Source organism: Marmota marmota, unplaced genomic scaffold (genome assembly GCF_001458135.2).
Source record: "Marmota marmota marmota unplaced genomic scaffold, marMar, whole genome shotgun sequence".
NCBI classification, from domain to species: Eukaryota; Metazoa; Chordata; class Mammalia; order Rodentia; family Sciuridae; genus Marmota; species Marmota marmota.
In genome coordinates, this window is record NW_025999977.1 from 20,651,912 (window position 1) to 20,679,806 (window position 27,895).

General features: G+C 34.6%; 1 protein-coding gene across 48 annotated transcripts in view; it reads left to right on the forward strand.

Annotated features, from left to right (window-relative positions):
• The window catches only part of Nrxn1 (neurexin 1), a 1,091,229-nt gene that overhangs the window by 949,234 nt on the left and 114,100 nt on the right, over positions 1 to 27,895 (forward strand). For 36 of the 48 annotated variants that reach the window (XM_048804359.1, XM_048804357.1, XM_048804361.1 and 33 more), the window contains 2 exons: positions 10,093 to 10,182; positions 11,557 to 11,876. In XM_048804359.1, coding sequence (XP_048660316.1) covers positions 10,093 to 10,182; positions 11,557 to 11,876 — 410 coding nt within the window. The remainder of the gene's footprint in view (positions 1 to 10,092; positions 10,183 to 11,556; positions 11,877 to 27,895) is intronic. The other 12 variants (XM_048804391.1, XM_048804397.1, XM_048804393.1 and 9 more) reach the window with 1 other exon arrangement.

Sequence of the window (27,895 nt, forward strand, 5' to 3'; positions counted from 1 at the left end):
GGATGTCATCTGAAGCATTACTCACAGAGCAATGCCCTACTTGAACAGTGTGTGTTCTCTGCAGCTGTAGAGAGCTGACTGACAGGGTTGCAGTATTGCATTAAGATACTACACTTAAATTTTCAGACAATGATTGTATATGTTTTTAAGGAAGCATTGGGAACAAAGTTGAAATATGTATTAATACAGTATTCATACTATTAAAATTTGAAAAAAGATCAACCATAATTCCTCCATTCTAACACAAATATTTTCATTTTTACGTATTGCCTTCAAATTCTTGCCAATTTGCATTATATTTCACAGAGTAGCTTCAACGTTGTATCTACTACTTCTTTAGGTCTCATGGCATAACTATTATAGTCATTATTCATATTTTAATTATTTTTGAGACTATATTTTACTGGAGAGTATATTTAAGATATAGATTTAAGAAATATCTTTATGAAGCTAAAGAGAATTCTCAACTAACCTTTTGGAGATTGATATCCACAGTATAACACATTTTTATCATTATTATTTCAATAAAATTTAGATTTTTTTGTGATCTGGATAAAATCCCTGTGTTCAAGCACAATTTCTTTGTTCTGATCCATTTCCTTTCTGAATATCTGTGGCAACTGCTGTTCACATGGTGATTACTTGTATCCTTTTGACAAGTTATCTATTATTTTGAACTTTGACCTACATCTATTTTTGTTTAACTTTCTTCACTTTGCCCCTTGACTTCCCAGCTTGTGTACCCTTCGACAGTAGGAGCCACACAATGCATTGATGTGTGCCTGACATAACAACTTGCAGAGTACACAGTCAATGTTTATGTATTGATCTCATTGAGCCAAATTGCTTTCCTAACATCTAACTCAACTAAACTAAAGAAATAGAGGTTTAATTATTGGAAAAAAAGAAGAAGGAAGGTGGTCTTTTGGGAACATGAGCTATGTCTAGGGGTAATAAATGCAAATGCACACATCAGATTATTAAGTGGTATGAGGCCCCAGGGTTCCTGGAAATGGATAAAGGGAGAAACAAAGAAATGAGTAAAAAGAAGAAAGGAGGAAATGAGATGTCCAAGCAAAATTTTTTTTAACATGTTGCAAAGTTTTCTCCCTTCTCTCACAAGCCCAAAGTCCAGAGGTCTTTTGAACCTCCCTCCTTTTCCAAGTTGTCTCTTGAGAGAGTCAGCTTTAAAAAATAAAATAAAATAAAAAAAGAACTTTGTAGATTATTATGCTTGGGATGTGTTTTATATGTTAGGGGTAAAGACAAGAAATGCCAGGAACATTTTATGTCTCAAGTGGCTCTGCATGGCAAGGTTTCATTATAAAAGGAAGATAATGAAATTCTGCTTCTTGCTGGGTTTTCAACTGTAATTGGTCTTTGATCACTTTACTTACATCTGCTTCACCATATGAATCTATAAAATGGAAATGATAAAAAATAGCCTCCTGATGAAATCACCAAGGGTGTGGAGAAGGTTACTGATTTTATGTGTCCACAAGGATAATCTCACTCCACACTTTATAAAGCAGGACATTAATAAACGAGATTAGGGCATCTTCCATCATATAGCAGAGTGCAAGGAAGACTAAGGAGATGTTGGGCTTTTATGACCCAGGCTGTTATAAGACATTGCCGCAATAACTATCCATGAAACAGCTTTGGATTTAGATATATCTAGGTTCAAAAGGTTCCTCCTATTATGCCCACCACCTGGATTTTCCAGGAAGCAAGAAACTTAGTTGCAAGCTAACTGGCTTGCCTAGCCCTATTGTCAGAAAAGAAGTACCTTTAGCCTCTGGTAGTGTGTGTTCATCATTCAATGCAGACTTTCAAGTCCAGAAGACAATCCAAGTCCCTTGCAGCTATATATCGGCCTAAATTGGGCATATTCCAGAAGTTCCCTGCCTTCACATTAAAAAGACTAGAAGATCTGTAACTTTTGTCAACAAGTCCCAACTTTGTATCCTGTTGGCCTTAAAGGAAAGCTGATTTCCTCACAGGACATTGATATGTTTATTGATAGAGTTTGGAAGCAGGTGCTTCTTGGAGAGTCTACATGTCGATTCACCTTAAAGAAATCACTACTGAAATGAGTCTAGGCATAGTCTTCGCAATGATATATGTGTCTCAAGACTCATTGAGTCTGAAACTATCTCTGTCATATGCAGTTTATTGGCGAATTTAAGTACTTTCAGAAGTTTTTCTCTGACCAAATCAACCATCAGCTCTGTATGTAATTAGGGAACAAAAATAGATCACAAATGGTATTAATTTTTTGGCTGAAGTATATGTATGTTAGTAGAGCCGACATAGTTATATATCATTGGTTTGTATTTAAGCACAAAAGGTTTTATTTAAGACCCTTACATACACTATTGTTTACCTTAATGGCAAAATCATCACTGATCCAAAAAAGGATTGAGTCCTAGTTAATAGATGCTAGCAACCTTACTGTTTTATGGATCTTTTCTTTTTTATGGTTCTGGGGATGGACCACAATGCCTCAGTGCTAGCACTGAGCTATACCCCAAGACCTGCTTTATGAATTTTGGAACAACAAATATGACTGTATTACCATGCAATAAATACTTCAAATGGGTTTAGCTTTCACTTAGGAATTTATTATCAAGCAGGCATAATGTCCCCAACATTGTGTTATATACAAGGTATATAGCAGCAAACAGAATAGACATGGCTTCTGCCCCCAAGGAATCTACAGATAGTTTAGAATCAATTAACTTATTTTATCATGATTATAGACATTCTTCCTAAGTGTTATAAGAATGCCTAATGGAAGGATCTAAGATAATTTAATGGAGGGGGAGAGGAAACAGGAAATGATCCTTGAGAAACAGGTATAGTTAATATTTAAATGAAAAATAGGTTAGCTGGACTCAGCGGTGTGGGTATGTATGAGAGAGACAGAGACAGAGAGAGAGAGAGAGAGAGAGAGAGAGAGAGAGAGAGAGAGAAAGAGAGAGAGAAGAGAGGAAAGGAGAGGGAGGAGAGGGAGATGGGAGTAGGCAGGACTGAATACACAGGGATATAGGAAACTTGGAAGGCAACTAGAATGACATGTTCAAAGTGAATTGACTTAGATAAAGAAATTAGAGGCTGGGGATGTTTCTCAAGTGGTAGCGCACTCGCCTGGCATGCGTGCGGCCCGGGTTGGATCCTCAGCACCACATACAAAGATGTTGTGTCCGCTGATAACTAAAAAATAAATATTAAAAAAAAATTCTCTCTCTCTCTCTCTCTCTCTCTCTCTCTCTCTCCCTCCCCCTCCCTCCCTCTCTCACTCTCTCTTTAAAAAAAAAGAAATTGTAAAAGATATGGAATGTCTAGAATTTAAAGAGTTAGAAGTTCTTAAAATGAAACTAAAGAATTAGGCAGAAGCCAAATAGATGTAGGTACTTGTTATTTAAACATCTTAATGATGTAGAAAATAAAGTAATACATAGAATAAATGTTTTCATTGAAGTAGTTAGGTTTGTTTTTCAAGTTTGTTCTTCAAGTGTCAATGATGTTTAAAATCCACTTTTGTGGAACATTCCAGCTAAGTTAGGCATTACTCTATTTGGTACATATAAAAACCACACATAGAACATTTAGATAAAAATTATTTGATAATGTTCCTTTTAGTGTTAGAATGATTTTACAAAACTATGTTAAACTTTTACATTGTCTTATGGACCTGGGCATATATTAATATCATATTACTATGGGCAAAGAGTGGAGACCGCATCCCCTGTATCAAAAATATATACTATTCTTATTCACAATCAAAACATCTAAAAACAGACTCCTAATCTTCTCTTGAAGTATGCATAGTTTTTAGAACTCTTTCATTTTCTTTCCTAATATTTTAAAACTGAGGAAACAAAGAGTCCAAAAGAAGCAAGTATCTTTTTGTTGTTGATTTTTTTTCTTTACTTTCATATTTTCTCGGTACAAATATTTGGCTCATAGCATTGCTGTTATTTTTTTCCAAGGATATTACTGTGTCATATCAAAAACTGACATTTTTATTTTCAACAGAAATTGCACAGCAAGGGTGAAGATAAAGATGGGTGGAGAAAACTATATGTCAGTGATGTTCCTATACTTTATCTCTACTGGCCAATAGGTGTAAAATTACGATAAAAATTTTGCTTCCTTTTGTTCTGAGTTCCACCATGAAATTTAACCCTAAGTCGAGTATATGAGTTTTATTGGTCCTTGATGTTTACCTTGATCCTTTGAAATTAACTTTTGTTTCCTTGGAGTTGACTGATTCCTATAAAACTAATACAATAAAATGTGACCAAGTATTTTTGGTGAGATTTTGTCTAAGAGAGTTTGAGGTGCTATGACAAAATACCATACAGTGAGTGGCTTATAAACAACAGAAATTTATTTCTCATAGTTAGGGAAGACATCCTAGATCAAGGCACCAATAGCTTCTATGTCTGATGAGGGCATGCCTCCTGGATCATAAATGACCATCTCTTCACTATGTCCTCACACAGTGAAAGGGACAGGGGTGATTTATGTGGTCTCGTTTTAAAGGCAATAATCCCATTCACAAGGGCTCTGTTTTATAACCTAAGCATCTCCAAATATTATCACATTGGGAATTAGTTTCCAATAATATAAGTTTGAAGGGGATATAAATATTAGGTCTCTTTTATAGGAGAGAGAATGAAATTATCTAGGATTTAATCAAAAAAGTAGCATATTCCAAGTATGACTAATCAGGTTTTCCTTTTATTCTTTACCCCTGGAACCTTGTTTGAAGTATCCATTACATTCAGTACTTTTACTTGAAAGGCCATCCAATTGAGGTTTATTCATGTCAATTTGTTGTGGTGAGATTACTGTGGACAAAGGGAGGAGGCTTTCCTCCTGTCAAAAATATATAATCCTTCAGCAATTCAAAATAAAATAACACCAACCTTTACATGCAGTTTCATTGCTTCAAATTTACTTCAATAGAGATACGTTTGTTATTGGTGATGTTTTCAGTGAAGATACTATAGTGGCGCCCCCTTCTTCACCATTGCAAGTTAATTAAGCTTCTGCAGAGACCTCATCATAAATTGTTGTTGTTAAGAGAATATCAGCAAAGATTTTCTGCAAAACAAAACAAAACAAAACAAAACAAAAAAAACTCAGTGTGATTACAACTCCCTATTTCCTGTTGCTCTGTCTTGCAAAAGCTAAGTTTGACCATGGACTTGACGATGTTGCTCCTGCTTTTGTGGTAAAATGTGTAAAACCTCTGATTGTTCTAAAAAATGAGACAAAAAGCACTTTCTGATAACTCAAAAAATTACTTTTATGTAGACTCCTGCAAAAATATAAACCCCCAATCTCCCCCGCCCACACACACACATTGGGTATAAAATACAAAGAGTTTCTAGAATAATTGTCCAGAGGAGGAAATTTCAGGCACAAGCCACACTCTGGACTGGTCCGGTTGCAGCCAATAAACCTTCTTCCTGCTAATTCCTTGGATGGCTAGCCTCATCAGTCCTACATCAGTACCAATAAACAGAACCCAAACAAAACTAACTGGAGGAGACAAAAGAAATTGCCATCCTGCTATTATCAGGGAAAAGAAAGTATGAGAATAAATTGCTATCTTTTAACTATTCAAGGAGGCCCGTTTTCATAAATATAATCTATGGGCTCAACTAATTGCCATAGTTGGGTGTTTTGGGTAGTTTTTAAAGTTATATATAACATTATGATACATTTTTGACATAATCATAAAATCATGGAATATAATTTGCTCTAATTTGAGTTTTACAATTTAAAAAATTCTTGGATCCTCTTAAAAATCCAAAACAAATAGATCATTTAGAAGTGGTTAACTCTTGCATTATGCTTTCTTCTGATTTAGAATAATTGAAGATGAAAAGGTTTTCTCCCAAAGATGCACCTTGGGTTTCGTTTGAATTCTCAGGCACATTCTATTTGTTCTTAATCTTACCTGTCAGTTCAAGCCTGCTTTTTTGACTATCCAAAGAAATTTTATGGAATGTACTTATACCCTAGCATGTTTGGTATTAGATTCCAAACCTTTCAATAAATAAAATAATCAATGGAAATTGTACTTGCCTTTGACCACTTCCAATGAAATGGGATGTATTATGTCCTTATATTGCAATGTAGAGTACAGATTATATTGCACTATAGACTAGATTAAATATAATTATCAGAGCATACAAAATGCTGGATTGTATTTTATAAGTAAATATTACCATCCATTTGAGAAATTGCATAAAGAAATATGCTTTAATTACCACCTTCAACATGCAACTTTCTAAAGAAAATCATGTAACGAAGGCAAAAATATAGGCCTTGTTCTGTAGAATAGGACAATTTGAACTATCTTTTAGTGGTGACTTGGGAATCATCTTTTAAAAGAGTATTGTCAGTCAGGTGTTGTGGCACATGCCTGTTGCATTCCCAGCTGCTCAGAAGTCTGAGGCAGGAAGATCACTTACTCCTAGGAGTTCAAGACCAACTCAGTCCACGTAAGAACCCATCTCAGAAGTAAAAACTAATACAAAATAAATAGCAGCATTGTCAGTTTATTCTGTTTAGCTGACTCTTCACTTGGTTAACAGTATATTTGTGAATAATTTAGCCCTAAAAATAGTTTTTTCATTCAAGTAGAAGTACAAGAATTTAGAGAATAAAGTAGTTATATATGGAATTGAAGTAGACATTATTTGACTTTCCACCCATCTACCCCTATTGCCCTGATAAAGAGTAAAGTCTGTCCTTCGATTTCCAAATCAAATTGTTACACTAAAAAAAAAAAAAAAAAAAAAAAAAAAGATGCTCTTTGAAATAGCAGGCATCTGACATTCATTGATTATGGAGTATATGACCCCATTTTTGGCTACCTTTCTTATGTATATATGTTATCACATATTTTCTCATCTGTCTCTCCGACCCAATCTGTTTTCTAAATCTCTTTGTCATTGTCATTGTTGTTAGATGACCTCTGTTACTCATTGAAAATGCAGTGTTTATGCTTTTGTTTTAGTTGAGTCTCATCAGTGATCTTTAAAAATACTACTGACTTAAGAAACACTATATCAATTATGTTAATTCTTCTGTTAGTGCCAAAGATATGAGGGCACATTTTATGTATGTGTGTGTATGTATTCATGTATTTTAGATGTCCTTTCTCAAAGTCATTCAAAAAATATATGTGAAGTTTTCATCTTTCTCCACCTTATTTAGGACTCCCCGCCACAACATTTTCCTACTCATAATATCAATGATTACTTCTTTTATGACCTGAGGAAGATGTGAAACAAATAATGAATTCATTGGATGTTTAATTCAATGGTAATATACTAAAGAAATGAAATTGTATTTGAAATTTGTGGTCTTTCCTTTGGAAAGTATAAAAGAAAGTTTAACTATGCAGTTCATTTTTCTGGACACTAGTATTTGATTTTCTTTTCTTTTGAATATTATCAGACTGTAAGGGGTGTCTTCTTGGTGCCATAGAAACTATAAGAACTGAGAACAAGATTCCCTTCTCTAGTTCATTCTATAGATTATCATAGAGATTTGTGTGCAAGCTCTGGAGATATAACGTACATGATACACAATATTTGGTCTCACAAAGCCTTGGACTTAAAAAAAACTGTTTATCAAATATGCAATTATGAGGTCAGTGCTTATTTCTAAAAGGGATGACTCAGGAGATGTGAATGTATATTGTCAGCTGTCCTAACTCAAAGACAAAAGGGAACACTCCCTGAATAAATAATGTTTCCACCAAGAAGATTCTATCAATGAGAGAGGGATGGCTAAGGAAAAAAATAGATGGGGTAAGAGCTAGGAAGAGTATCTTAGATAAAAGAAGCTACAAGTGAAAAGACTCAGAGAACAGAAAGAAGAGCTTTAAAAATCATTGAGGAAATCTTCATAGGGTTAACAATAGGAGAGCAAGTCAATGATGGCCGTGAGATGGGGCAGTAGAGGTAGGAGGGGACCACATTGTGGATGTGCTAATGTACCTCATTGGAGGTCTAGATTTTATCCTGAAGGCAATGGAGAGGGTTATGCTAGTGGCATGATTTAAGAGTGGCTGATATGTGGAGAATGAGTGGGAGTGAGTGCTGAGATACAGGGAGGCCTCTGAAAGTCTATAATAGTGATTGGACAGTAGGGATTTGCTAACTAGATGGGAGGGTTTCTGAAGTAATATGGGCTGCTCCTGATGACATGAACAGCCTAGCATGAAACAGAGCTCAAGGTTCCACCTGTATTTTCAATTGGTATGATTATCAAGTGACAACCAAGTCCCTGGAGTAAAAGAGATGTGCTTTTGGAAAATACTTCATGTTTGCTTTTCAAATTATGCATGTAAAGCATATTTATTATACAAATCACTATAAGACAAAAAACACATAACTCAATATTCACACTGCCCTACGGTAATGAACATTAAATTTTAGTGTATTTCAAAAATACACATTTATGCAAACACAGAAAAGAGAGCACCAACTGTGTGAACATTTAAAAAATGCAGATATATTTAGAATTTTATACTATTTGTATCATTTATAAAAATTATTCACTTACCAAAAATATATTTCCACACTATAAAAAACCATTTTGCAACATTTTAATGATTGCATGATGCAAAGAAATATTTTTAGTGCTTTCCTGAAATGTATGATTATTTCAATTGTAATAATTACATTTTAAATTAAATATTAATGTGTGAAATATTTTCAATCATAGACATTCTATTGGCAAACTGATAAAGTCTAAAAGATAGTTTTCTAGTCTTTAAAAATGTTTGGCAAATATTGGGGTAGGTTTACTATGGTAAGTATAGTATATTATAAGGTTAGTGCAAGAAAATGGAAACACTTAGAAATTGTTCTAAATTTGGGAAAAGAAACATATCTGTTATCTTTCCTACAACAATGTTTCAGTATTTTTATGTAGGTAGTACTGTTATTTAAGGTTTCTCTCCTCCCCTTGTACCTCATCTGAGCTATTGCCAAAATATATTAGCTCAAAATTCTGTTAAATTTTATGGAACAGAAAAACTCTTCTTGCAATATCCACAATTGAGCACTGGGAGGGCAGTCCAGCTTCTTCCTAAGTGCTTTATAGATCAAGAAAACACTCATCTATTTGCAAGCATTATTCAAGGTCAATTTAAACAGAGTTTCTTGCAGACAATTTTTTATTCAAAGAAGCAAGACTCTCAATTAGTTTAGATCTATGAATAGGAGCCATTGTTTACTGCCTGTTATTTGTACCTTAAGCTCTTATGTCTTTTTTAGAATAACTTAATAAAAAGCAGATATTTGAGTCTATAAAAGCATACATATTTTTTTTGAATCTTATATGCTTCAACATGTTAAACTTTAAATGAAACTGAAGGACACTCAAACAAAGTCACTTTTGTCAAAGCCTTTTCCTAAAACACATTTGGATGATGCAAGATGTAATCTCTTGTGATGTCCAAGTGATTGATAAACCAATTTATGTGGAATACACAAGAACTGTTTGGACTTTGTGGTTTTCTTAAATGAGATGAATAAGAAAATTTGTTTTCTGAATAGGAACTAAAGTATGCTAGGCCTATTTTAGATGCTTCAGTGTGCCAAAGATGGTATTAAGTTTGGTGTTCATAAATTACTAATCTGGAATAAGAGGTTGAATGTATTTTGAAAACTTAAACCTGTTTCACCTGAACATGTTTAACTAGTTAATAAGAAACATCAAAAAGAAAAAACCCTGAGGTCAATGGTCATTTTTTGTAAAGCTATTATATGCTGTTTAAATTGCTTGTTCGGGTCTGTCTATAACATAAGTTTAATAACCTAGCTCAAATGCAAATTTCTAATTTTCAATTAACATAGGAATAATTTTGTTTGCTAAAATAAAATAAATGAATGAATGACAAGTCTGAAACATGAAATGTTCTAGGTAGAACTTTTTAAAATTCCAAATTTCAAAAAATCATGTGGCAACTGTATAGCTCAAGCTTTAAGTATTAACTTTTAACCTTTGACCTTACAGATTTTAACCAATGAAATGTCTCTTTAAACTTTAAAGGAAACAATGATAACGAGCGCCTGGCGATTGCTAGACAGCGAATTCCATATCGACTTGGTCGAGTAGTTGATGAATGGCTACTCGACAAAGGTAAAAAACATTGATTAAAACTTCAAATAAAAAAATAATTTGAACATAACCAAGTAGTACTTCATTGTAACACTAATAAACATAAAAATAAATTTTCCGTAAAACTAAATTAAAAACAAATTTAAAACAGTTAAATGTAGATAGTAATATTTGCATACCTTGTATAATAATTTCTATACATTTTTAGACGTACCAGCTGTTTAATAATCTTACCCAGTTAACTTAAGGTTAAAGGGACTGTTAAATATAATCCACTAACTCAATCTATGAAGGTACTCACAGCAAGCATTAACCCAAAATGATAAATCATTCATAGATTATATTCTTCCAGCCTCTAAATTATTAACTAAAATATATGTAGTTCTGATATCTTTATTATGGTCCTGAAAAAAAAAAAGAAGCAAAACTCTTTGTTTAAACTCTAGGAATCTTAAATAGTGGGCAATATGGATTGCCAGTCAAAATGAAGTCCCTTTAACGTTTGCAACCTTCTAAGAGCATTTGGGAACAAGCCCTAATTAAAACTGAACTTAAAGTTGTGTGCATGCTTTTTATGAGCAGAGAGCAAATCTGCTAAACTGGATCCTCATTTTGATGATAATGGTACTGTTGCTAAGGATTGCTGTTTGATGGAAATGTGCCATCTTTTCTCCATTGGTTTGTGTATCATTCCTGAAGCCGCTTTTTACATCTGAAGCTATTTTTTTTTCATTTTGTTTTATTTTGATAGACTTGCTGAAAGCCAATCAGAAAAAAATATTTTTGGAATTTTTTTTTTGTCTCTGACATGCTAAGTGTAAACCCTACATTTCTTTTCAGTGTGATTGCCGGAAAAGTAGAATAATTCCAATAACAATGGACTATTGCCTTCAAAAATAAACATTTCTAAAGAATAGCATACAGATACATGTGGACATTATGCAAATTACGAAATTTTTACCATAAAATCTAAAACTAGACTTCCGTTACTCTAGATTAGTTTCTGTCAGAGGTAATTTTAGGATGACAAATGCTTGAAATGTTAGATATGTCATACCTTTTAAATTTAACAATTTAGACTTAAGAGACCAACAATATAAGATATGAGGGCAAAGGGCAAAGGGATCCACTAAAAATTGATTTGTAATACCTATCTTTGATTGGTCTTTTAGCAAAAGTACTACATTTACAGTAACTTGAGAATTTACAAGTATTTGCCAATAATTATGCATTTCATGGACACCTCATTTATAAGCAATGAATTATGAGTCAAATGCCTCTCTTATAGTTTATTGCTCTCATTATCCACCCCATGAAAGATCTGTTTTATCATCCTTTGTAGAATGTAGAGTTCACAATCAACATTTTTGCATGTATGTAATATTATTTTTACAGGGCGTCAGCTCACAATCTTCAATAGCCAAGCAACCATAATAATTGGCGGGAAAGAGCAGGGCCAGCCCTTCCAGGGCCAGCTCTCTGGGCTTTACTACAATGGCTTGAAAGTTCTGAATATGGCAGCCGAAAACGATGCCAACATCGCCATAGTGGGAAATGTGAGACTGGTTGGTGAAGTGCCTTCCTCTATGACAACTGAGTCGACAGCCACTGCCATGCAGTCAGAGATGTCCACATCAATTATGGAGACCACCACGACCCTGGCGACTAGCACAGCTAGAAGAGGAAAGCCACCTACGAAAGAACCCATCAGCCAGGTGAGCATGTATATTTCATTCCTTCATTTGGGGCTTGTGAAAGTGGGCTTTTTTGCATGTGAGATGTTTATAAAATAAGATTATTTTTTTTCTGATGTCAGGCTGAATGCTTCCTTTGAGGTTGCTTAACATAGTGCATTCAGTTGGAATTTGAACCATATTGTAGTTTGTGGACATTTATAAAAGGCTTTGTGTTGCTTTGCTGGTTGCTGGCTACGAGTCTTGATAGAATACATTTGGTCTAGCCCAGGCTGAGAGGATTGTCTGCTTACTGCACACTTTTCAATTAAAGTTTAATGAGCAAGTAAATTAATGAAATATTTAAAAGACCTTGTTTGTTTAAGATCAATACTTTATCATTTTTTTTAAGAAAAAAGCAAAGCTGATCTTAAGAGAGGTATGCCTGCAATACTTATATTGTATTTTGAAGTCTTAAAATTTTGAGTTGATAGACAAGTGGCTTTCATGGTGATTGATACTCTATTCTTCTTCTATGTATGAGAAAAACATGTTATTTCTTTGAGGACAAAGGCACCAAATGTGCTATTCAAAAACTATCTTGGGCTAAGGTATTCTGTATATTTTACTAATTGTGCTCACCTGGAATTCACTTTAATAGCTTATTATTCAATCAAAAATAGAATTTTTAAATGTGGCATAGTTACAAGCTAGAGGCTTATTAATTCAACTAAGATGTACTTGTTGATTGCCTACTATGTATTAGACACTGATGTAGTTATTACTATTACATCAATGAAGAACACAGAACGACATTTATGAATGCTGGTAGACAGTGTAGAAATGTCATTACATGCTATTAGATGCCCATTGACATTTATAGCCTCTGTATATATTCAGTTGCTAATGCTTTCTCAACTGTTCATTTTCCTTGGTCCCAAATTCATTTTTAAATTTTGTTTGTAAGTTAGTAAATGTCTTTCCTAGGTACCATAAAAAGCTTTTCCAAATAGATGACCCTACTTTTCTAGAAAACTTCCTTCTAAAGGCACATGAGTAACAACAATTAATTTCAACATTGCTTTTACTTCATGTGTTTGAAACAGACTAAGTACCAGATTTGGAAAGAAACTAATAGAAAGCAAATTTTGTTTGTATCTGCACCCTATCTACTAATTAATACATGTTTCCTACAAAAATAAGAAAGTAGATTCTAATTTTTACTTTACAAAGAAAGAGGAGTTATGAACAGAATAGAGGAAGAGAAATGTCCTGGGAAAAGAACAATAAATTATAATTATAAATTTTGTATATTAATAAAGGTGGTACAGTATGGTATTGCATATTTTGCACCTCTATGCCCCTGTTTTCTTCCTGTTTGCCTTTGAGCACATGGTAAAATGGGCTGTCTCCAAGGATAGTCAAAAGGACATATTTATTAATCACTCTCTGCAGATGCAGGACACTCTTCTAAGCAGGAGGATATATTGAAACAACAAACACAATCTCTAGCCCTCATGAAATATCCATTTTAGTAGAAATGTTTGCTTCAAGTGTCTTCCTTTTATTGACTTCTCTATCTATACTGACAAGATTGGTGATAATGTCATGCACTTAACCACTTTATAGAGTTGTGACTTTAGAAAGATTAATGCTTGCCCAATAGATTCATTTGATATTGTCTTATAATACTTCATTAGTGATTTCTTCCTGTCATTTATTTGTAGTTCAGTTAACGCTAAGCAAGTTTTTTTTAAGTGAATCTGATACAGGAAAAATGAAGCACAAAGGAATCAATACCCCATTTCCTTTCTATAAAATAATTCATAAGAGAACAAGTGCATTCAGAGTTGGAAATGTTTCTGTGAATATAATTGGAAATAGGTATTGTTCTTAGTAGTTGTATTACATTTTTAATGAAATGACAGTTGCAAAAGCTCCTAGGTAATCTAAATGTATCCTTGAATAAGAAAAGAATTATTAGCATTGTTTTGATGTAGTTTATCAATTAGTATCTGCTACATACTAAGAAATATTGTTTTGAAAAAAGGAAAAATAACCATTTCTTTAAAAGATACTGAGAAATTCAGAAATAAAAGTATGCATTTTATAATATTAATTAATACATAAGAAATACAGTTGACTGCTTGTTAATTTAATTGCCAATGGAAAGATTTTTTTTATTATGAGCTATTACATGTTTAAAGACAGCAGTGGTTTACACAAGTAAATGATTTAATCAATTAATAATTACTTGGGTCATTTGAGGAAGTATTGACTTAAATAAAAAATTACTAGGTTCATGGAAAATAGATACTTTAAATCTTTACATCTTTTAATAGACCAAGAACAGCAATTAAAGAGTTTGACTTAATATGTTACAAATAATCAATTGTTACCAATATTCAATTGTGGCAACAACGTTTTAAACTTGGACAAATCATTTTTAAAATTGTTTATATGTCATAGGTGCCAGTGAAATGCACCTATATAGGAGAGGAAAACCAATAGAGAAAGAAGCAAATTATTTATTTTTGAGTAATGCAATAACTTATTGCAAACTTTTCTTACCTCAACATTGATTTTCAAATTGTCCTCTAAGTACAAAGAAGTTTTATATATAAAATATTTAATGTGTTTGTTGGAATTGCTCAACATTTAGGAAGTTTAAATATGTGAGTGATTTGTAATGCTAATTTTAGTTCTGGAAACGTTTACCCATTTTTTACAGATTAGATGCCTCATCTCTCCTATCAACCTCGTCCATAATGGCTATATCTGCCTGCTTTTATCTACTGCCTTACTAAATTGTGTACCAGGAAGGGTCATTTCATTTTTCAAAAGCCATACTGGACTGTTTTTTCAATCAAAGTGTATTTTCCTCAGTGACAACACTGAGCCACTTAAGCTACAATGGCAATGTACCTTGGGGTGATTGCATGTTTTAGAACTATGGAAACAGATTTTTGGTCAAGCAGAATTAAATTGGATTCATTTCATATAGATGAGATGAAGTTTGTTCAGTCATCCTGCAGGGCAAGGAGTAGGTGAGAAATGTATTTCGTTTTTCACAGGGTCCAAGAATATAAGAGTGTTCATGAAAATATCCTCCATAAGATCCTGTTTACTTTCCTACTTAAATGTAAATATGCTTTAAGAAGAAAAAAATAATAGCAGTTTTTCTTCTTTCTTGATCAATTTTCATACTGAGTTTCCTTAAAAATACACAATTTATAATATAATAATATTATATTAAGTATGGTGATATTTATCAACTCTTCTGAATAAATGACTTCCTTTTAATGCCAATATAACAATATTGATAATACTTTTGTATGCATAACATAAAGTTCAGGAACCTGTTTTACTTAGAATATTTAATTATTAAGTATTTCCATAAGACCCATTTGCCTTAGGAGACACTTTCCATCAGACTATTCTCAGAATACAAATATTTGTGAAAATAATTGGTGGGTGTAAAGTTGCTAGGAATGTTGACAGCTTCCTGGGATGGGGAAGCAATGAGATGGAAGGATTTAGCCACTAAATGTTCCCTCTCCTTCTTCATGATCTGGTAATGTTTTATGATGTGCATGTGTGTGTGCATTTATGTAAATAAGTAAAAGGGCAACCTTCACTCCCTTTGCTTTCCAATCTGTATAGAAAGGAAAGCAGATCTGTGCTGTTTCTTTTAAGATCAAGATTGTGGCATTTATTCTGGAATTTTCTTTGCAGCACATTTTATGATCTTTTCTTTCTTTCCTGAATACTTTACAAGCTATACACATATTATAGAAACTTTGAATGCTTGGTTTGGTAATGTTTTTTTCTTAGAGGTAGTATAATGGAGAGAATAGTGAATGAGAAGTCTGGTTTTCCATTGGACACCAGCAACTACCTTATTGTGTGACTTGGACAGTTGTGTTTACCTCACTCTTCTTTAGTTTTTGTTGTTGTTGTTTTTGGAGTGGGTGGGGGCTGGTTACCAGGCATTGAACTCAGGTGCACTTAACCATTGAGTCACAGTCCCCAGCACTATTTTGGATTTTATTTAGAGACAGAATCTCACTGAGTTGCTTAGCACTTCGCCATTCTGAGGCTGGCTTTGAACTTGCAATCCTCCCATCTCAGCCTCCCGAGCCACTGAGATTCAGGTGTGCAGCACCACGCCTGGCTTTTTTAAGTTTGTTGCTGTGCTATAAATAAGTGGGTTACTAGGAATCTCTTGCATTTTGTTCAGCTCTAAAATTTAGTTGATTCTAGTGATGATACTCTTAATTAGGTCTTCTCATCATTATTTAACAAAGCATAGATGTCACCCTTCACCTTTTCATAGGGTGGCCGTGCATCCCAGTTGGCCAGGATAGTCCCAGTGTGTACCTGACATTCTGAAGTAATTACTGATATATTTTTGACTCTTAGTAGCACCCCATTTTGGTATCTAACCAATATTGCACTCCACTTTTTTTAGCATATGTAAAACGTATCTTTGCAAGAAAATCATACTTCACAAGAATAATAAATATCAACCCTCTCCTTAATATTCAGAGAAGAAACCGATCTGGTAGTTTTATCTGGTTTTAGAATACACAGCTTTTTCATCTTCTCATCTTGTTTCAAAAATCTTGAGAAAGGGGAGAGAATAAGGTTTTGAAAGACTCTAGTTTTTGACTAGCCTGCATCTCCTGGGAAGAAATTAAATTATGGAGTGGGGCAGAATCAGCAAATATGAGTAGAATATATTGGACAGTTCGGTGGTTCCAGGGTGAAGTTTTCCAGGGCAGAGTTACCAAATCTACTCAAGGAGAGAAACTCTAGAGGGTTATAAAACATTTGTGGTAGCTTGTCAGAGACATGTATATTTCACACATGAGACATCCTATTAAAGTCAATGGCATTTGATTCCCAGTGGAATTTTCTGGAAAGAAACCCAATTAGTGTTCCAGCAAGAAAAGAGTATTTAATATATTGGCCACCGCTAGTGCTTCTTAGAGGCTTTGGAGCTACTCATGAAAAATGAATACAATTTGTTTAAAAAATGTAAGCAGAATGAACACATATTCCCATGAAAAATATTTAGAAATAACTGAATACCTATTGTAACTTCCAAGAACAAAAGTTTATTTTTATTAAAAATATTAACTAGCCATAGCTGTGGATTCATTATTTAAAAAAATAATAGTGTTACTTATAATTATGTGTGTTCCTGATAACCACTCTGAATGTTTAAAATACTGGTGACATGAATAATTAATATTATTTTCACTAGCCCAATCCTTCTACTGAATTTTCTTATGTTAATGTACACTTTTGCAGTAAGTTTTAGTGCACATTGGAAGGTAAAACACTTAAGTGTTGATTTTAAAATATATACAAAGGCATGTTTTCTGAAACTAATGGTGCCTGGTGAGAAGATTTATTCATTGCAATTTTAAATGTGGGCAAGCAACTGCTATTTTGAAGGAAATTTTTCTCCTTCATTGCTGGCAAGCAAAAGTCCCAGGATGTGTACGTTTGAAAGGGTTTACTTTAAGAAAATTCTGCAAAAAGTCTCTTTGAAATCTGGATGAAAAGGTTCTCACTCTATTGGTAGATGCAAACTTGGTTTTGAGATGTTTTTCAACAAAACCAGTCCTAGACAAGTATATACATCCATCCATCCATCCATTCACTTAACATAGCACATATTCGTTGAGCAATTATTACATCCCAGGTACTAGTCTAGTCACTGGAAATACAACATTGAACAAAATTAAACTTATGTTCTAGTTGGGGAAGAGAGGCAGAAAAAAAAAAGAATGAAGAAAGCAAATAATATACATGGATGTCAACAGCTATAGGAAAAAAAGAGGATAGGAGAGCAAATGGTTGCAGTGATAGGGAACATGAAGTGGAAATGCCTTTTGAATTAATGTGCATAGATTACTAGTGATAGTGGAATTAGTTGTAAAGAACACTTATTCAAACATGCGGTCATATCTAGGAGATTATATCCCTTGTGGATGGGGCCAGGGGCAGCTGATTGCTCTGTTAAGGAATGAGAAGCCAGGGAGAGAGCAAAAGTGACACCAAGATATGTTGTATCTGTTCCTCGCTTGCGTTGTTCTCTGGGTTCTAATAAGTATCTTAATTAAATCAGAAGTATAATGAAATCCTAGAGTGCATGTGTATCAAGGAAAAGATGGAAATTTTAAAAAGTACAGGCTGGTATTACTATTCCTTTCAACACATGCAAAAATGGAGGCGCAGGGAAGTAAAATAACTCATCTCAGGCTGTGCAGCCTGCTTCTTTCCAGAGTACTTGGATGTGGTCTTCCCTCTGCCCTTGTCCTTGACCTCTTTGCAGAAGCTCATCACCATTTGCCTCTTATATTCATAACCACCTCTGGTGGGATTTGGACCCAGTTGTGCTACTCCTTTGAAAATGCAAATATTATGATGTCATTTCCTTCCTTCATATATTCATGAATTTAGGACAAAGGGCAGAATCCTTGAGTAGTCACCAAGGTCCCTTCTCCACAACTGGCTGCTCTCAGCCTTGCTGCAAATTTCCTCACCCAGCTCCACACTCTTTTCTTTAAATCTATTAAACTACTCACAGAGGCCTCTAGAGGTCACACCCTTTCAAATCTCCATGTCCTCTGCAGCAGGTCCATCAGTCTCCAGCCTCCATGACTTGCCCAGGCCATCTCTCCCACTTGGCTTCAGGTCCCTTTCTCTGTGTTTTGGGTAAGTTCCTAGGAGTTATCTTCCCCAGTGGATTTAACATTTCTTGATCCTAGAAATTATGCTCTATTTTACTTTATAGAATGAGCACAGTACTTGGTGCATTATTTGAATGAATGAATGAATGAATGAATGAATCTATCAATCAATGATTTTGTCATTTGGCATTTATTACCAAAATAATTACTTTGACTATTAAAAAAAATTAACAAGTATCCAATGTTGGTCGCTTTACACAGTATTAAAATTTCAGCAGGTGTTACATTTTGTGACTCATATTTGCTTTTTATCAGAAATTTAACATTTTAAAAAAATGAAACCATCATTAAATGTAATTAACACTAAATGATAATGGTCTTTATCAGAATTCTATGCTATAAATGCAAACAAAAGTAGATGCAGTTCCTATCCTTAGGGTTCTAAATTTCTGTTTGGCTCTAAGCCTTTTTTCTCCCTCAGAAAACGGAGAGACATTAACTTAAATTATCCCTAAGGCCCCATCTCTAAAAATCTATAAATTTTTATTTTTATTATTCAGATTCAGAAGAGTCAATTTTAAGATTTTATGGTCACCCTAACATGTTATATTTGTTTAAGGTTCTGTAGCTTTTGCAAATCTTTAGGCAACAACTAGTAAAATATTACGTAGTGTTTTATAGTTTGAGAAAGTTAGCTCTAAGAAATATGAGTAGTTGTCCAAGATCACACAATGAATAAATGTTGATCCATGACTGAAGTTCAGCTTTGTATCATGTTTTAATACTCCTTCTCATATCTAATAGTAGTTATCTAGATATTTATAAATACAATTCCATATTGCAAACCTGTTATGGAGCTGGGGCCTTCCAAGAAACTGAGCACTGCAAAGACCTCCGCTTTTGAACCCCAATTCTTTTTGACTAAGAAAGATTGCAGACATGTTGCTTAGAGTAACAGGAATGAGTTTTTTGAAGGGATAGAGAAAAGGGAAAGGGGACACTTTCAAGAAAATGAGTGGGTCCTCTCAGAGAGAATGCCAATGTGCCTCTCCTGCACTCCAGCTTTATTGGAGATCCCAGAGAAGTTTCTAGAGAGTCCTTCCCAGGTCTACCTCTTGACTTTTTACTAACAGCAGGGTGACATCATATTTTCAAGTCCTCACTGTCATGGCAACTGTAGGTCACCTTGGCCCATGCTGACTGGTTCTAATTGGATCCTTAACCATACATTCTTACAGATTTTATGGTTAGGAAGAACTGTGCTTATCTCCTAGAGTTTCAGGATCTGGTCAGAAAAGTCTCATCCTTCAGAGTAACTTAGATTTCTCTTATCAATATTATTTCAGGCTTGCATTTGTCCTGCAATGAACAGGTAGTTTGCTGAGGAATGTAATCTATCCTGTCCACTGAGGCCAGGTAGGGTAACAGGTAAATTGCTTCATAGAAAAGAAAGCATGTGGGGGTCAGCACAATGGGCCCATTTTATAGAATTATTCTCTTGACCTCACTTTCCAACCATCCTCATCTGTCTGTCCCCTAACATAACAAGATTCTGAATCCTTGTGTCCTGGGAGCTACAATCTAAAGAGGCAGCACTGGTATGGATCCTTAGGGGCAGCACAACAGATAGGTCAAGGGCATCAACTCTGGAAGCAAAGAGCCCACCTAAATGCCAGCCTTCCTCTTAACATGTACCAGTTATGTGTTCCTCATCTTAATACCTCATATTCCCACCTATAAAATAGGGATTGTGTTTTCATAAGTTTTCTGTGAGGATCAGATGACTCAATATTGAGTGGGAAATATATAAAATTATGCTAATTTGAACAACTTTTTCCTATCCAAACATGGAAATTTCATATGGTTCATTCTAAACTATAGGAAATAGGGTGCCTGACACATTTAAGCCCTATATAAATGATACTCATGTTTGAGAAGCATTCCTCAAATACAAACTATGAATTAAAGAATGTTTTGTTAACCTTGAAAGCTGTTTTCTCTACTTTGAAGAATAATTGTGAATTTATCTTTCTAAAACAGAGAATCAGTTGTGTGGCATATAAGGAACTGAGTTCTCTCCTGACTGAGGTGGCAACACTCCCCTGGGGAGGTGGGTATGAGAGGCTGGGTCAGGTAACGGAGGGCAGGGAATGACTCCCAGGAAGAGTTGTCATTTCCATTTAGGAGGCAAGGGCCCCAGTGTATTTAGCAACACTGGGCTGATCTGCACAAAGAACTGATGGTTGTCCCCATTCCTGCCACTGTTTGACTCAGCTTTCCCATCCTCACCTACTGGCCTCCAATCCCTGTGGACTGAGCATTCTGTAGCTTGTGTGTACTTATTTCCCAAGTTGTTCCTAGACAGAAAGAAGCTGATTCACAGTATGATGCTGAATCTTGCAGATTTGATTTCTGAGTCTTATCCTTCATAACGTATTTGGGTGAGGGAGCTTAAACCTTGGAAATATACTTGTGCATGAAAAACATAGAGAACTTTTGGCTCTGCATTAGACCAGATTGGGCTTGTCATTCTTGACATAATCTCTTTTGATATAATATTTAGTAGCCCTGGAGAAATAGAATGAATTAAGACTTTACATTAAATTAGTACATGGTAGTAATTTCAGTGGGAATTTCCTTCAAGAGAATAGGCAAAGTTGGCACTTCTGATATTTCTAATATCAGTTTCTGGACAAACAAACATCTTTTTTTTAATTAAATAATTAGTATTTTAAGTAACAAGACTATAGCCATACTTAATTGTCTTAGTTTTGATCAGAACTATGAATTATTTGGACTAATATTTTGTGACCTTGTAGTTTTGAAATTTATATGTATGTCTGTATTACATCTGCTGATTTATCCCTCTCTTTAATGTCATCATGGTTGTCTTTGAAGTTGAGGAGGGGCCAAATCATCGGATACATAAATAAACAAAAGATAATTGTGTATGTATATGAGTGTGTATGTGTGTGTGTGTTTGTGTGTGTGTGTGTGTGTGCAAGCAATGCTTCCATCTTATATAGTAAAACATTAAGCTTTATTCAATAAATGAAAGTCAGGATTATTTGAATGTATGATAATTTCTTGCATCTTTGATCATCTACAGGTTATATTAGATTTTACTACTTCAGATATCACTGAAAACTTCCCCAGTCATAAAAGAATATATTGACATCATTAGGTAGAATCTCAAGAAAAGGTTTAGGTAATTCATCTGCCTTTAATAGGCATTTACCCAATGATGTTCCCTGTATTCTCATCTTCACCATCCTGTTTATATAAAATCTTAAGCAGACAGATAACACCCTGTTAACTAGGGGTTTCTTCACTAAGTGTTCTATATGCCAAATATAAAAATAAAACAGGAAATGTGTGAGTGTGTGTGTGTATGTGTGTGTGTGTTTCCATGGTACAGGTAGCCTGTAAATCCACAATGCTTTTACTTGAAATTGCAAACTACAAATATCTTATGTGCACCTCACCTCACCTATGTAGTACACTTTGCAAGCTATTATAATGCTATTCTTGAAGATGAGATATCTGGTAATGCAGGATTTTATAACAAGAACCATTTCTCTAACTCCTAGATTATTAGGAATCTATACATAAAGTACTCTGTATTAACAATACCAAAGCTCTTGTATACCACTGATTTAGAGTCTATTATTAGTAGGATCACTAATACAATTGAAACTTGGAGACAACTTTAAAGAAGGAAAGCTATTTTAGTGCTGTTTTGATAGCAAGTGTATTAGGCAATGCATTTCTATTATTTCACTTTTTCTGAGTGTTGGCAATGTGCTAGACACTGCCCTGACTCTGGAATTACTCACTTTCTCTCCTTGGTATATTTAAAACCTAAATTGTGCTTGTGCAGAGCTTCTTCTAAAATAGATTATTATTATCTAAACCATTGATGTAGTAGGGTTGTTGTTGGCCTTGGACTCCTTTGCTTCATTTTAGAAGTTTCTAGGTCTAACAGGAGGTAGATACTCCTCTGAGAGACATATGGGGGGATGAAACCACTTCCATCTTTATATGAAATACTGCTATGCTGTCAGGAAAGCCCCAAGAGCTGGGTGAGTTGATGCAAGCCTGGAATCCCAACAACTTGGGAGGTTGAGGCAGGAGGGTCACAAATTTGAGGCCAACCTCAACAACTTAAGGAGCCCTAAACAACTTAGTGTGACCCTTTCTGAAAATTATAAATAAATAAATAAAAATTCAAAGGGCTGAGGATGCAGCTCTAGTAGTAGAGGGTCCATAAGTTCAATCCTCAGTAATGAAAAACAAAACAAAATAAAAAGCTCTAAGAATGTTAGATATATAAACATCAACATTAAAACAATTATATGGAGTAAAGCATGAACTGTGTTTATCCTGAAGATTCGTTGAGAATATCAAGTAAACTTGTATAATAAGTAAAGCTCTTAGCATAGCACCTGTCATGTAGTAGGTGCTCATTTTTCTTTACTTCCTCAATATCCTTATCATTTGGTGGAAAGGGTACCAGGAATTGAACGCAGGGCCACTTAACCACTGAGCCACATCCCCAGCCCTTTTTATTTTTTTATTTTGGGTCAGTACGTGTGTGAGTGTGTTTGTGTATGTGTGTGTGTTTCTATGGTATAGGTAGCCTGTAAATCCACAATGCTTAGGGCCTTGCTAAATTGCCAAGGCTGGCTTTGAACTTGAAATCCTCCTGTCTCAGCCTCCCCAGTTGCTGGGATTACAGACAGTCACCACCCTACCTGGCCCTCCTCAGTATCCTTATCTACAACTAGCCACTACCTTTTTCTTCTTTCTCTACTTGCTTTCTTTGTTTTCTTTCCTGTGCTAGGCACTATTTTACCACTATAGATTTGCATGTGATGACCCAAATGTGAAATTTAAAAAAAAAATTGTTCAGTGTTTTTCCAACATTACTGTAACAAGAATATGGAACTGTAATCTTGTGAAGATACAAGGGGGTGAACCAAGTGAGGAGCTTCTGCCTGCTGAATCATGCTATGCAAGCTATTATGAAATCTCCAGGAAATACAGTCAAGCATGTGAAATTCAACAGTAAAGATTTGTCCCGGAACGTTTGAGAGAAAGTTATTTCCATAGTTTCTCCACTTCCTAGCTTACCTTGGCAGCTGATGTCCCCTGAGTATGTATCAAAAAGAGTTATGTGTAAGCCTAGAAAATGATAAGTTCTTGTGTCCATGGATCCAGAGGAGCTGTAAATTTTTTCAGAAGAGAAGTCTCTTGTTCTAATGAATATATTTCAGAAACGAAAAGGTCTATCAAGATTCATACAAATCCTGTGCTGACATTTTCCTGTCTACTTTCCCTTGCACACTATTAGCAGGAAATTGGTAATTATTTTAGACAAAGTCAATATGGCAATTCATAGCAGTAGGATAAAAGATAAGACATTACACACTAGCCAAAGGACTACTTGCTCTGTTATAAACTGAGGGCTTTTCAGTGTCTAAATAAAGAATTTTCACTGTTCCAAAGATGGTTGAATCACATTTGTGACTGTAATTTTTCGTGTCTTCTTTAATGACCTGGTTGTTTTTACACCCTTGTCAATGCAACCTTGCATTCTATAGTTTTTAGGAGCTTGATTCAGAAAAACAAAGGTTTTCTTTTGTTTGTTTGTTTTTGTTTTGTTTACTTCAACTCTGAATTTTATCTTTGGTTCCCTAACAATAATAAACTCCTTGACAATACATAAACACAGAATCCAATTTCCCACTTTCAGTTTCTGCATATGGTGCCTCTCTTTTTCCGGGGTTGCAACTGTGTGAGTGATCTTGTTAGTTTCTACACTTTAAAGTACTGAAGCTCTGTTAATGTTAATAGCATGGGGTAGTTTTAAACCTTGCATTTCACATGCTGCTTTTCCAAACAACCTTGAGCAGAACCTGTTTTCTGTTTTCATAGCATTTAAAAACATACATGAATAGGTATCCATGTAAGTAGATACATGCTTATCTACCTGTCCGAGCTTATATCCTTTACAGTTCTTTGTGACGAGTGTCATTAAGTTAAGACCTTTGCCTTATTAATCCATGTGTGCTTAACACCTAATGTAGTACTGTGCAAAGTGGACTCTTGGTAAATGAGTTTGAATAAATGAAAATGAAAGCACAAAGTGCACAGTTCAATTCTGAGATAAATATAGTATGCTACCTAGTCCTAAATTTTCCTGGTTTGATCCATATTTTCAGAGAATAAAGATTATATATATATATATGTACATATATATTATATATAAAAACATATATATAAATAAACAAATTAATTTCTTTCACTTATAAAGACAATTTTAAAATAAAGTTATTAGATTTTTTTATATTATATATATAATTACTCAGCAAAAAGATGCAGATGCAAATTCCAATTTTGATTTATACTGTGAACCTTCTTCATATAACACCAGGAGGGAAACTCCTTTGTTGCAGTCTCTTAAGATGAAAAGAAGGGCACAATGCATTGTAATTTTGCCTGCCAAGTGACAGCTTAGCAGGTGCAGGACACAATTCCACAGGCTTAGCATAATATCATCATTTTGAGGATATGGTGGTTGACCAAGGTAGGGAAGGGGCAGTGCTAATGGTCCATCTCAGAAAGAATATTTTATGTTTGCATTTGTCTAGAATTGTTGACACATTCTAAAAATAAAAAGCAAGCTGGCTTTTGGTCAGATTTATTACTGGTTTTAAATCTTTCATATTTTGAAGTACTTATTATTTGCACCAGGGTTGACCTCTTCCATCGCTGATGGGAGCCATAGTCAGATTATTAAACTTATTTCACAATTTTTAAAGTGGTTGACCCATTTAGAAAATAGTCAGAAATTTCCATTTTTAAATGGTTTGTCTGATTTTTAAATATCTTTAGCCAATTATAGGTAATTGAATAAGCATGTGAAACTCTTTAAGAAAAACAACCAGAGATCTAGTAATATGAGACCCATCAGAATCCAGTTTGTACCATATGCCTCTTGAAAGGCCTTCCAGAAAGTTTTGCCTGAGCATGATATGTAGACATTGGGTATTCCTGGAAATCAGAAAAAAAGTGGGGGAATTGTAAAACATTTTGAAACAGACAGCCATTGATGAATTTAATCATGTAAAAGCCACGATATTTTCCTTGGCAAATTAAAATGGGAACCGAGTACAAAGAATTAGAGAAGTAAAAGAAGAGATTAGTAGGACATGCTGGCATAACACTAATTGGATACAAATACTTAAGTGAAGTTCGGGGAAAAGAGTGAATTCCTTATGACAGACAAATCTTGACAAAGCCAAGGAAATGTCAAAGGAACATTTTCTTGCTGTGTGGGATATTTGAAAATATGATTTATGTAAACAGTGGCATCTGAAATCGCTAATAACAATATTAATTATATCTTGTCTTTTTATGCTGTTTCTAAGACCAGTAGCAGGATGCTGGAAAAAATATACTTTTCTTCTTCATGTATATACAAAAGAAGATAATTGTTAAATTATTTTCATTAAGACAACATGAGTGCAAATCAATAAGGTTTAGAAGATGATGTATAAAAAGCAACAAAAAACTCCCTCCATCCCTTCACCACTCCCCAGTCTTATTCCCTAGAGATAGTATATTTTAATAATTCTATTTGGTAATTTGCTCTCTAATCTCTAAACAATATGCTTCTACATTTATTTGTTGATTTTTCCCCATTTGTACAATATTTATATGATCCTAAGGATGGAAACGGAGCATTAACTCAGATTTTAATCCCTGTGTGTGTTCCATATACATGTTTAAATAGTCACTTTAAATAACATATTTACATCTCTATTTGTTCCATTAACTTACAACACTATTAAGTATCCACAAAGTAAGATGAAGGTATTTGTCTTCTACCTATTCCTGTAGCTTCCTTCTCTGCTCCATATCTCACCATCTCATTGTGCTTCTGAGGATGTTAACTTTAACATACTGTCTGGCAACCACCACCAAATCGTCTATATACCATCTTTGAGTATTCTAAAGTGGGAAAACAGTAAAGCACATTTAAATTACATTTTTATGGAAGTATTCTCCATTCCCAGTCACAGTTATGTGTTAAGGCTCTTTTCTTATGGTCTCATATCATATTACCTGGACCCCTCAAAGGAGAATTTTCCCAGAATTAAGGTAAAATGAATTCTATCAATTGCTTAAAGCACATATTTTTATTTTGTTTCCTATTTGGACCATACTTGTCTCCCATGGTCTTATTTCTGCAGGAGCGCCTCAACATTTTAATTTTTGTTCTTGGGTTGCTTCCCTTGCCTTTTTGAGTCATCTCTTTAGATTATTAATCATATTTCCAATTCTGCACAATCCTCCACAACCAATTACGTTGACCTGTTGTTTTGTTTGTTTGTTTTCTTGAGCACAAGTCTGAACTAGCTGCTCTGCAGTGTGAAAGGAGATCCCATGCAAGTGGAGAGTGGCAGGCTCTGTTTTGGAGACAGCAGACATGGGCGAGGAACCCTAAAGCCAGAGTGAAGGGAACTTCCACATTAAGAGCCAATTCATTAGAAAGTGTCTTGGCTTTTTTTTTAAATTTTTTTTATTGGTTGTTCAAAACATTACAAAGCTCTTGACATATCATATTTCATACATTAGATTCAAGTGGGTTATGAATTCCCATTTTTACCCCAAATACAGATTGCAGAATCACATCGGTTACACATCCACATTTTTACATAATGCCATATTAGTAACTGTTGTATTCTGCTACCTTTCCTATCCTCTACTATCCCCCCTCCCATCTTCTCTCTCTACCCCATCTACTGTAATTCATTTCTTTCCTTGTTTTGTTCCCCATTCCCCTCACTTCCTCTTATATGTAATTTTGTATAACAATGAGGGTGTCCTTCCATTTCCATGCAATTTCCCTTTTCTCTCCCTTTTCCTCCCACCTCATGTCTCTGTTTAATGTTAATCTTTTCCTCCTGCTCTTCCTCCCTGCTCTGTTCTTAGTTGCTATCATTATATCAAAGAAGACATTTGGCATTTGTTTTTTAGGGATTGGCTAGCTTCACTTAGCATAATCTGCTCTAATGCCATCCATTTCCCTGCAAATTCCATGATTTTGTCATTTTTTTGTGCTGTGTAATACTCCATTGTGTATAAATGCCACATTTTTTTAATCCATTCATCTATTGAAGGGCATCTGGGTTGGTTCCACAGTCTAGCTATTGTGAATTGTGCTGCTATGAACATCGATGTGGCAGTATCCCTATAGTACGCTCTTTTAAGGTCTTCAGGGAATAGTCCGAGAAGGGCAATAGCTGGGTCAAATGGTGGTTCCATTCCCAGCTTTCCCAGGAATCTCCA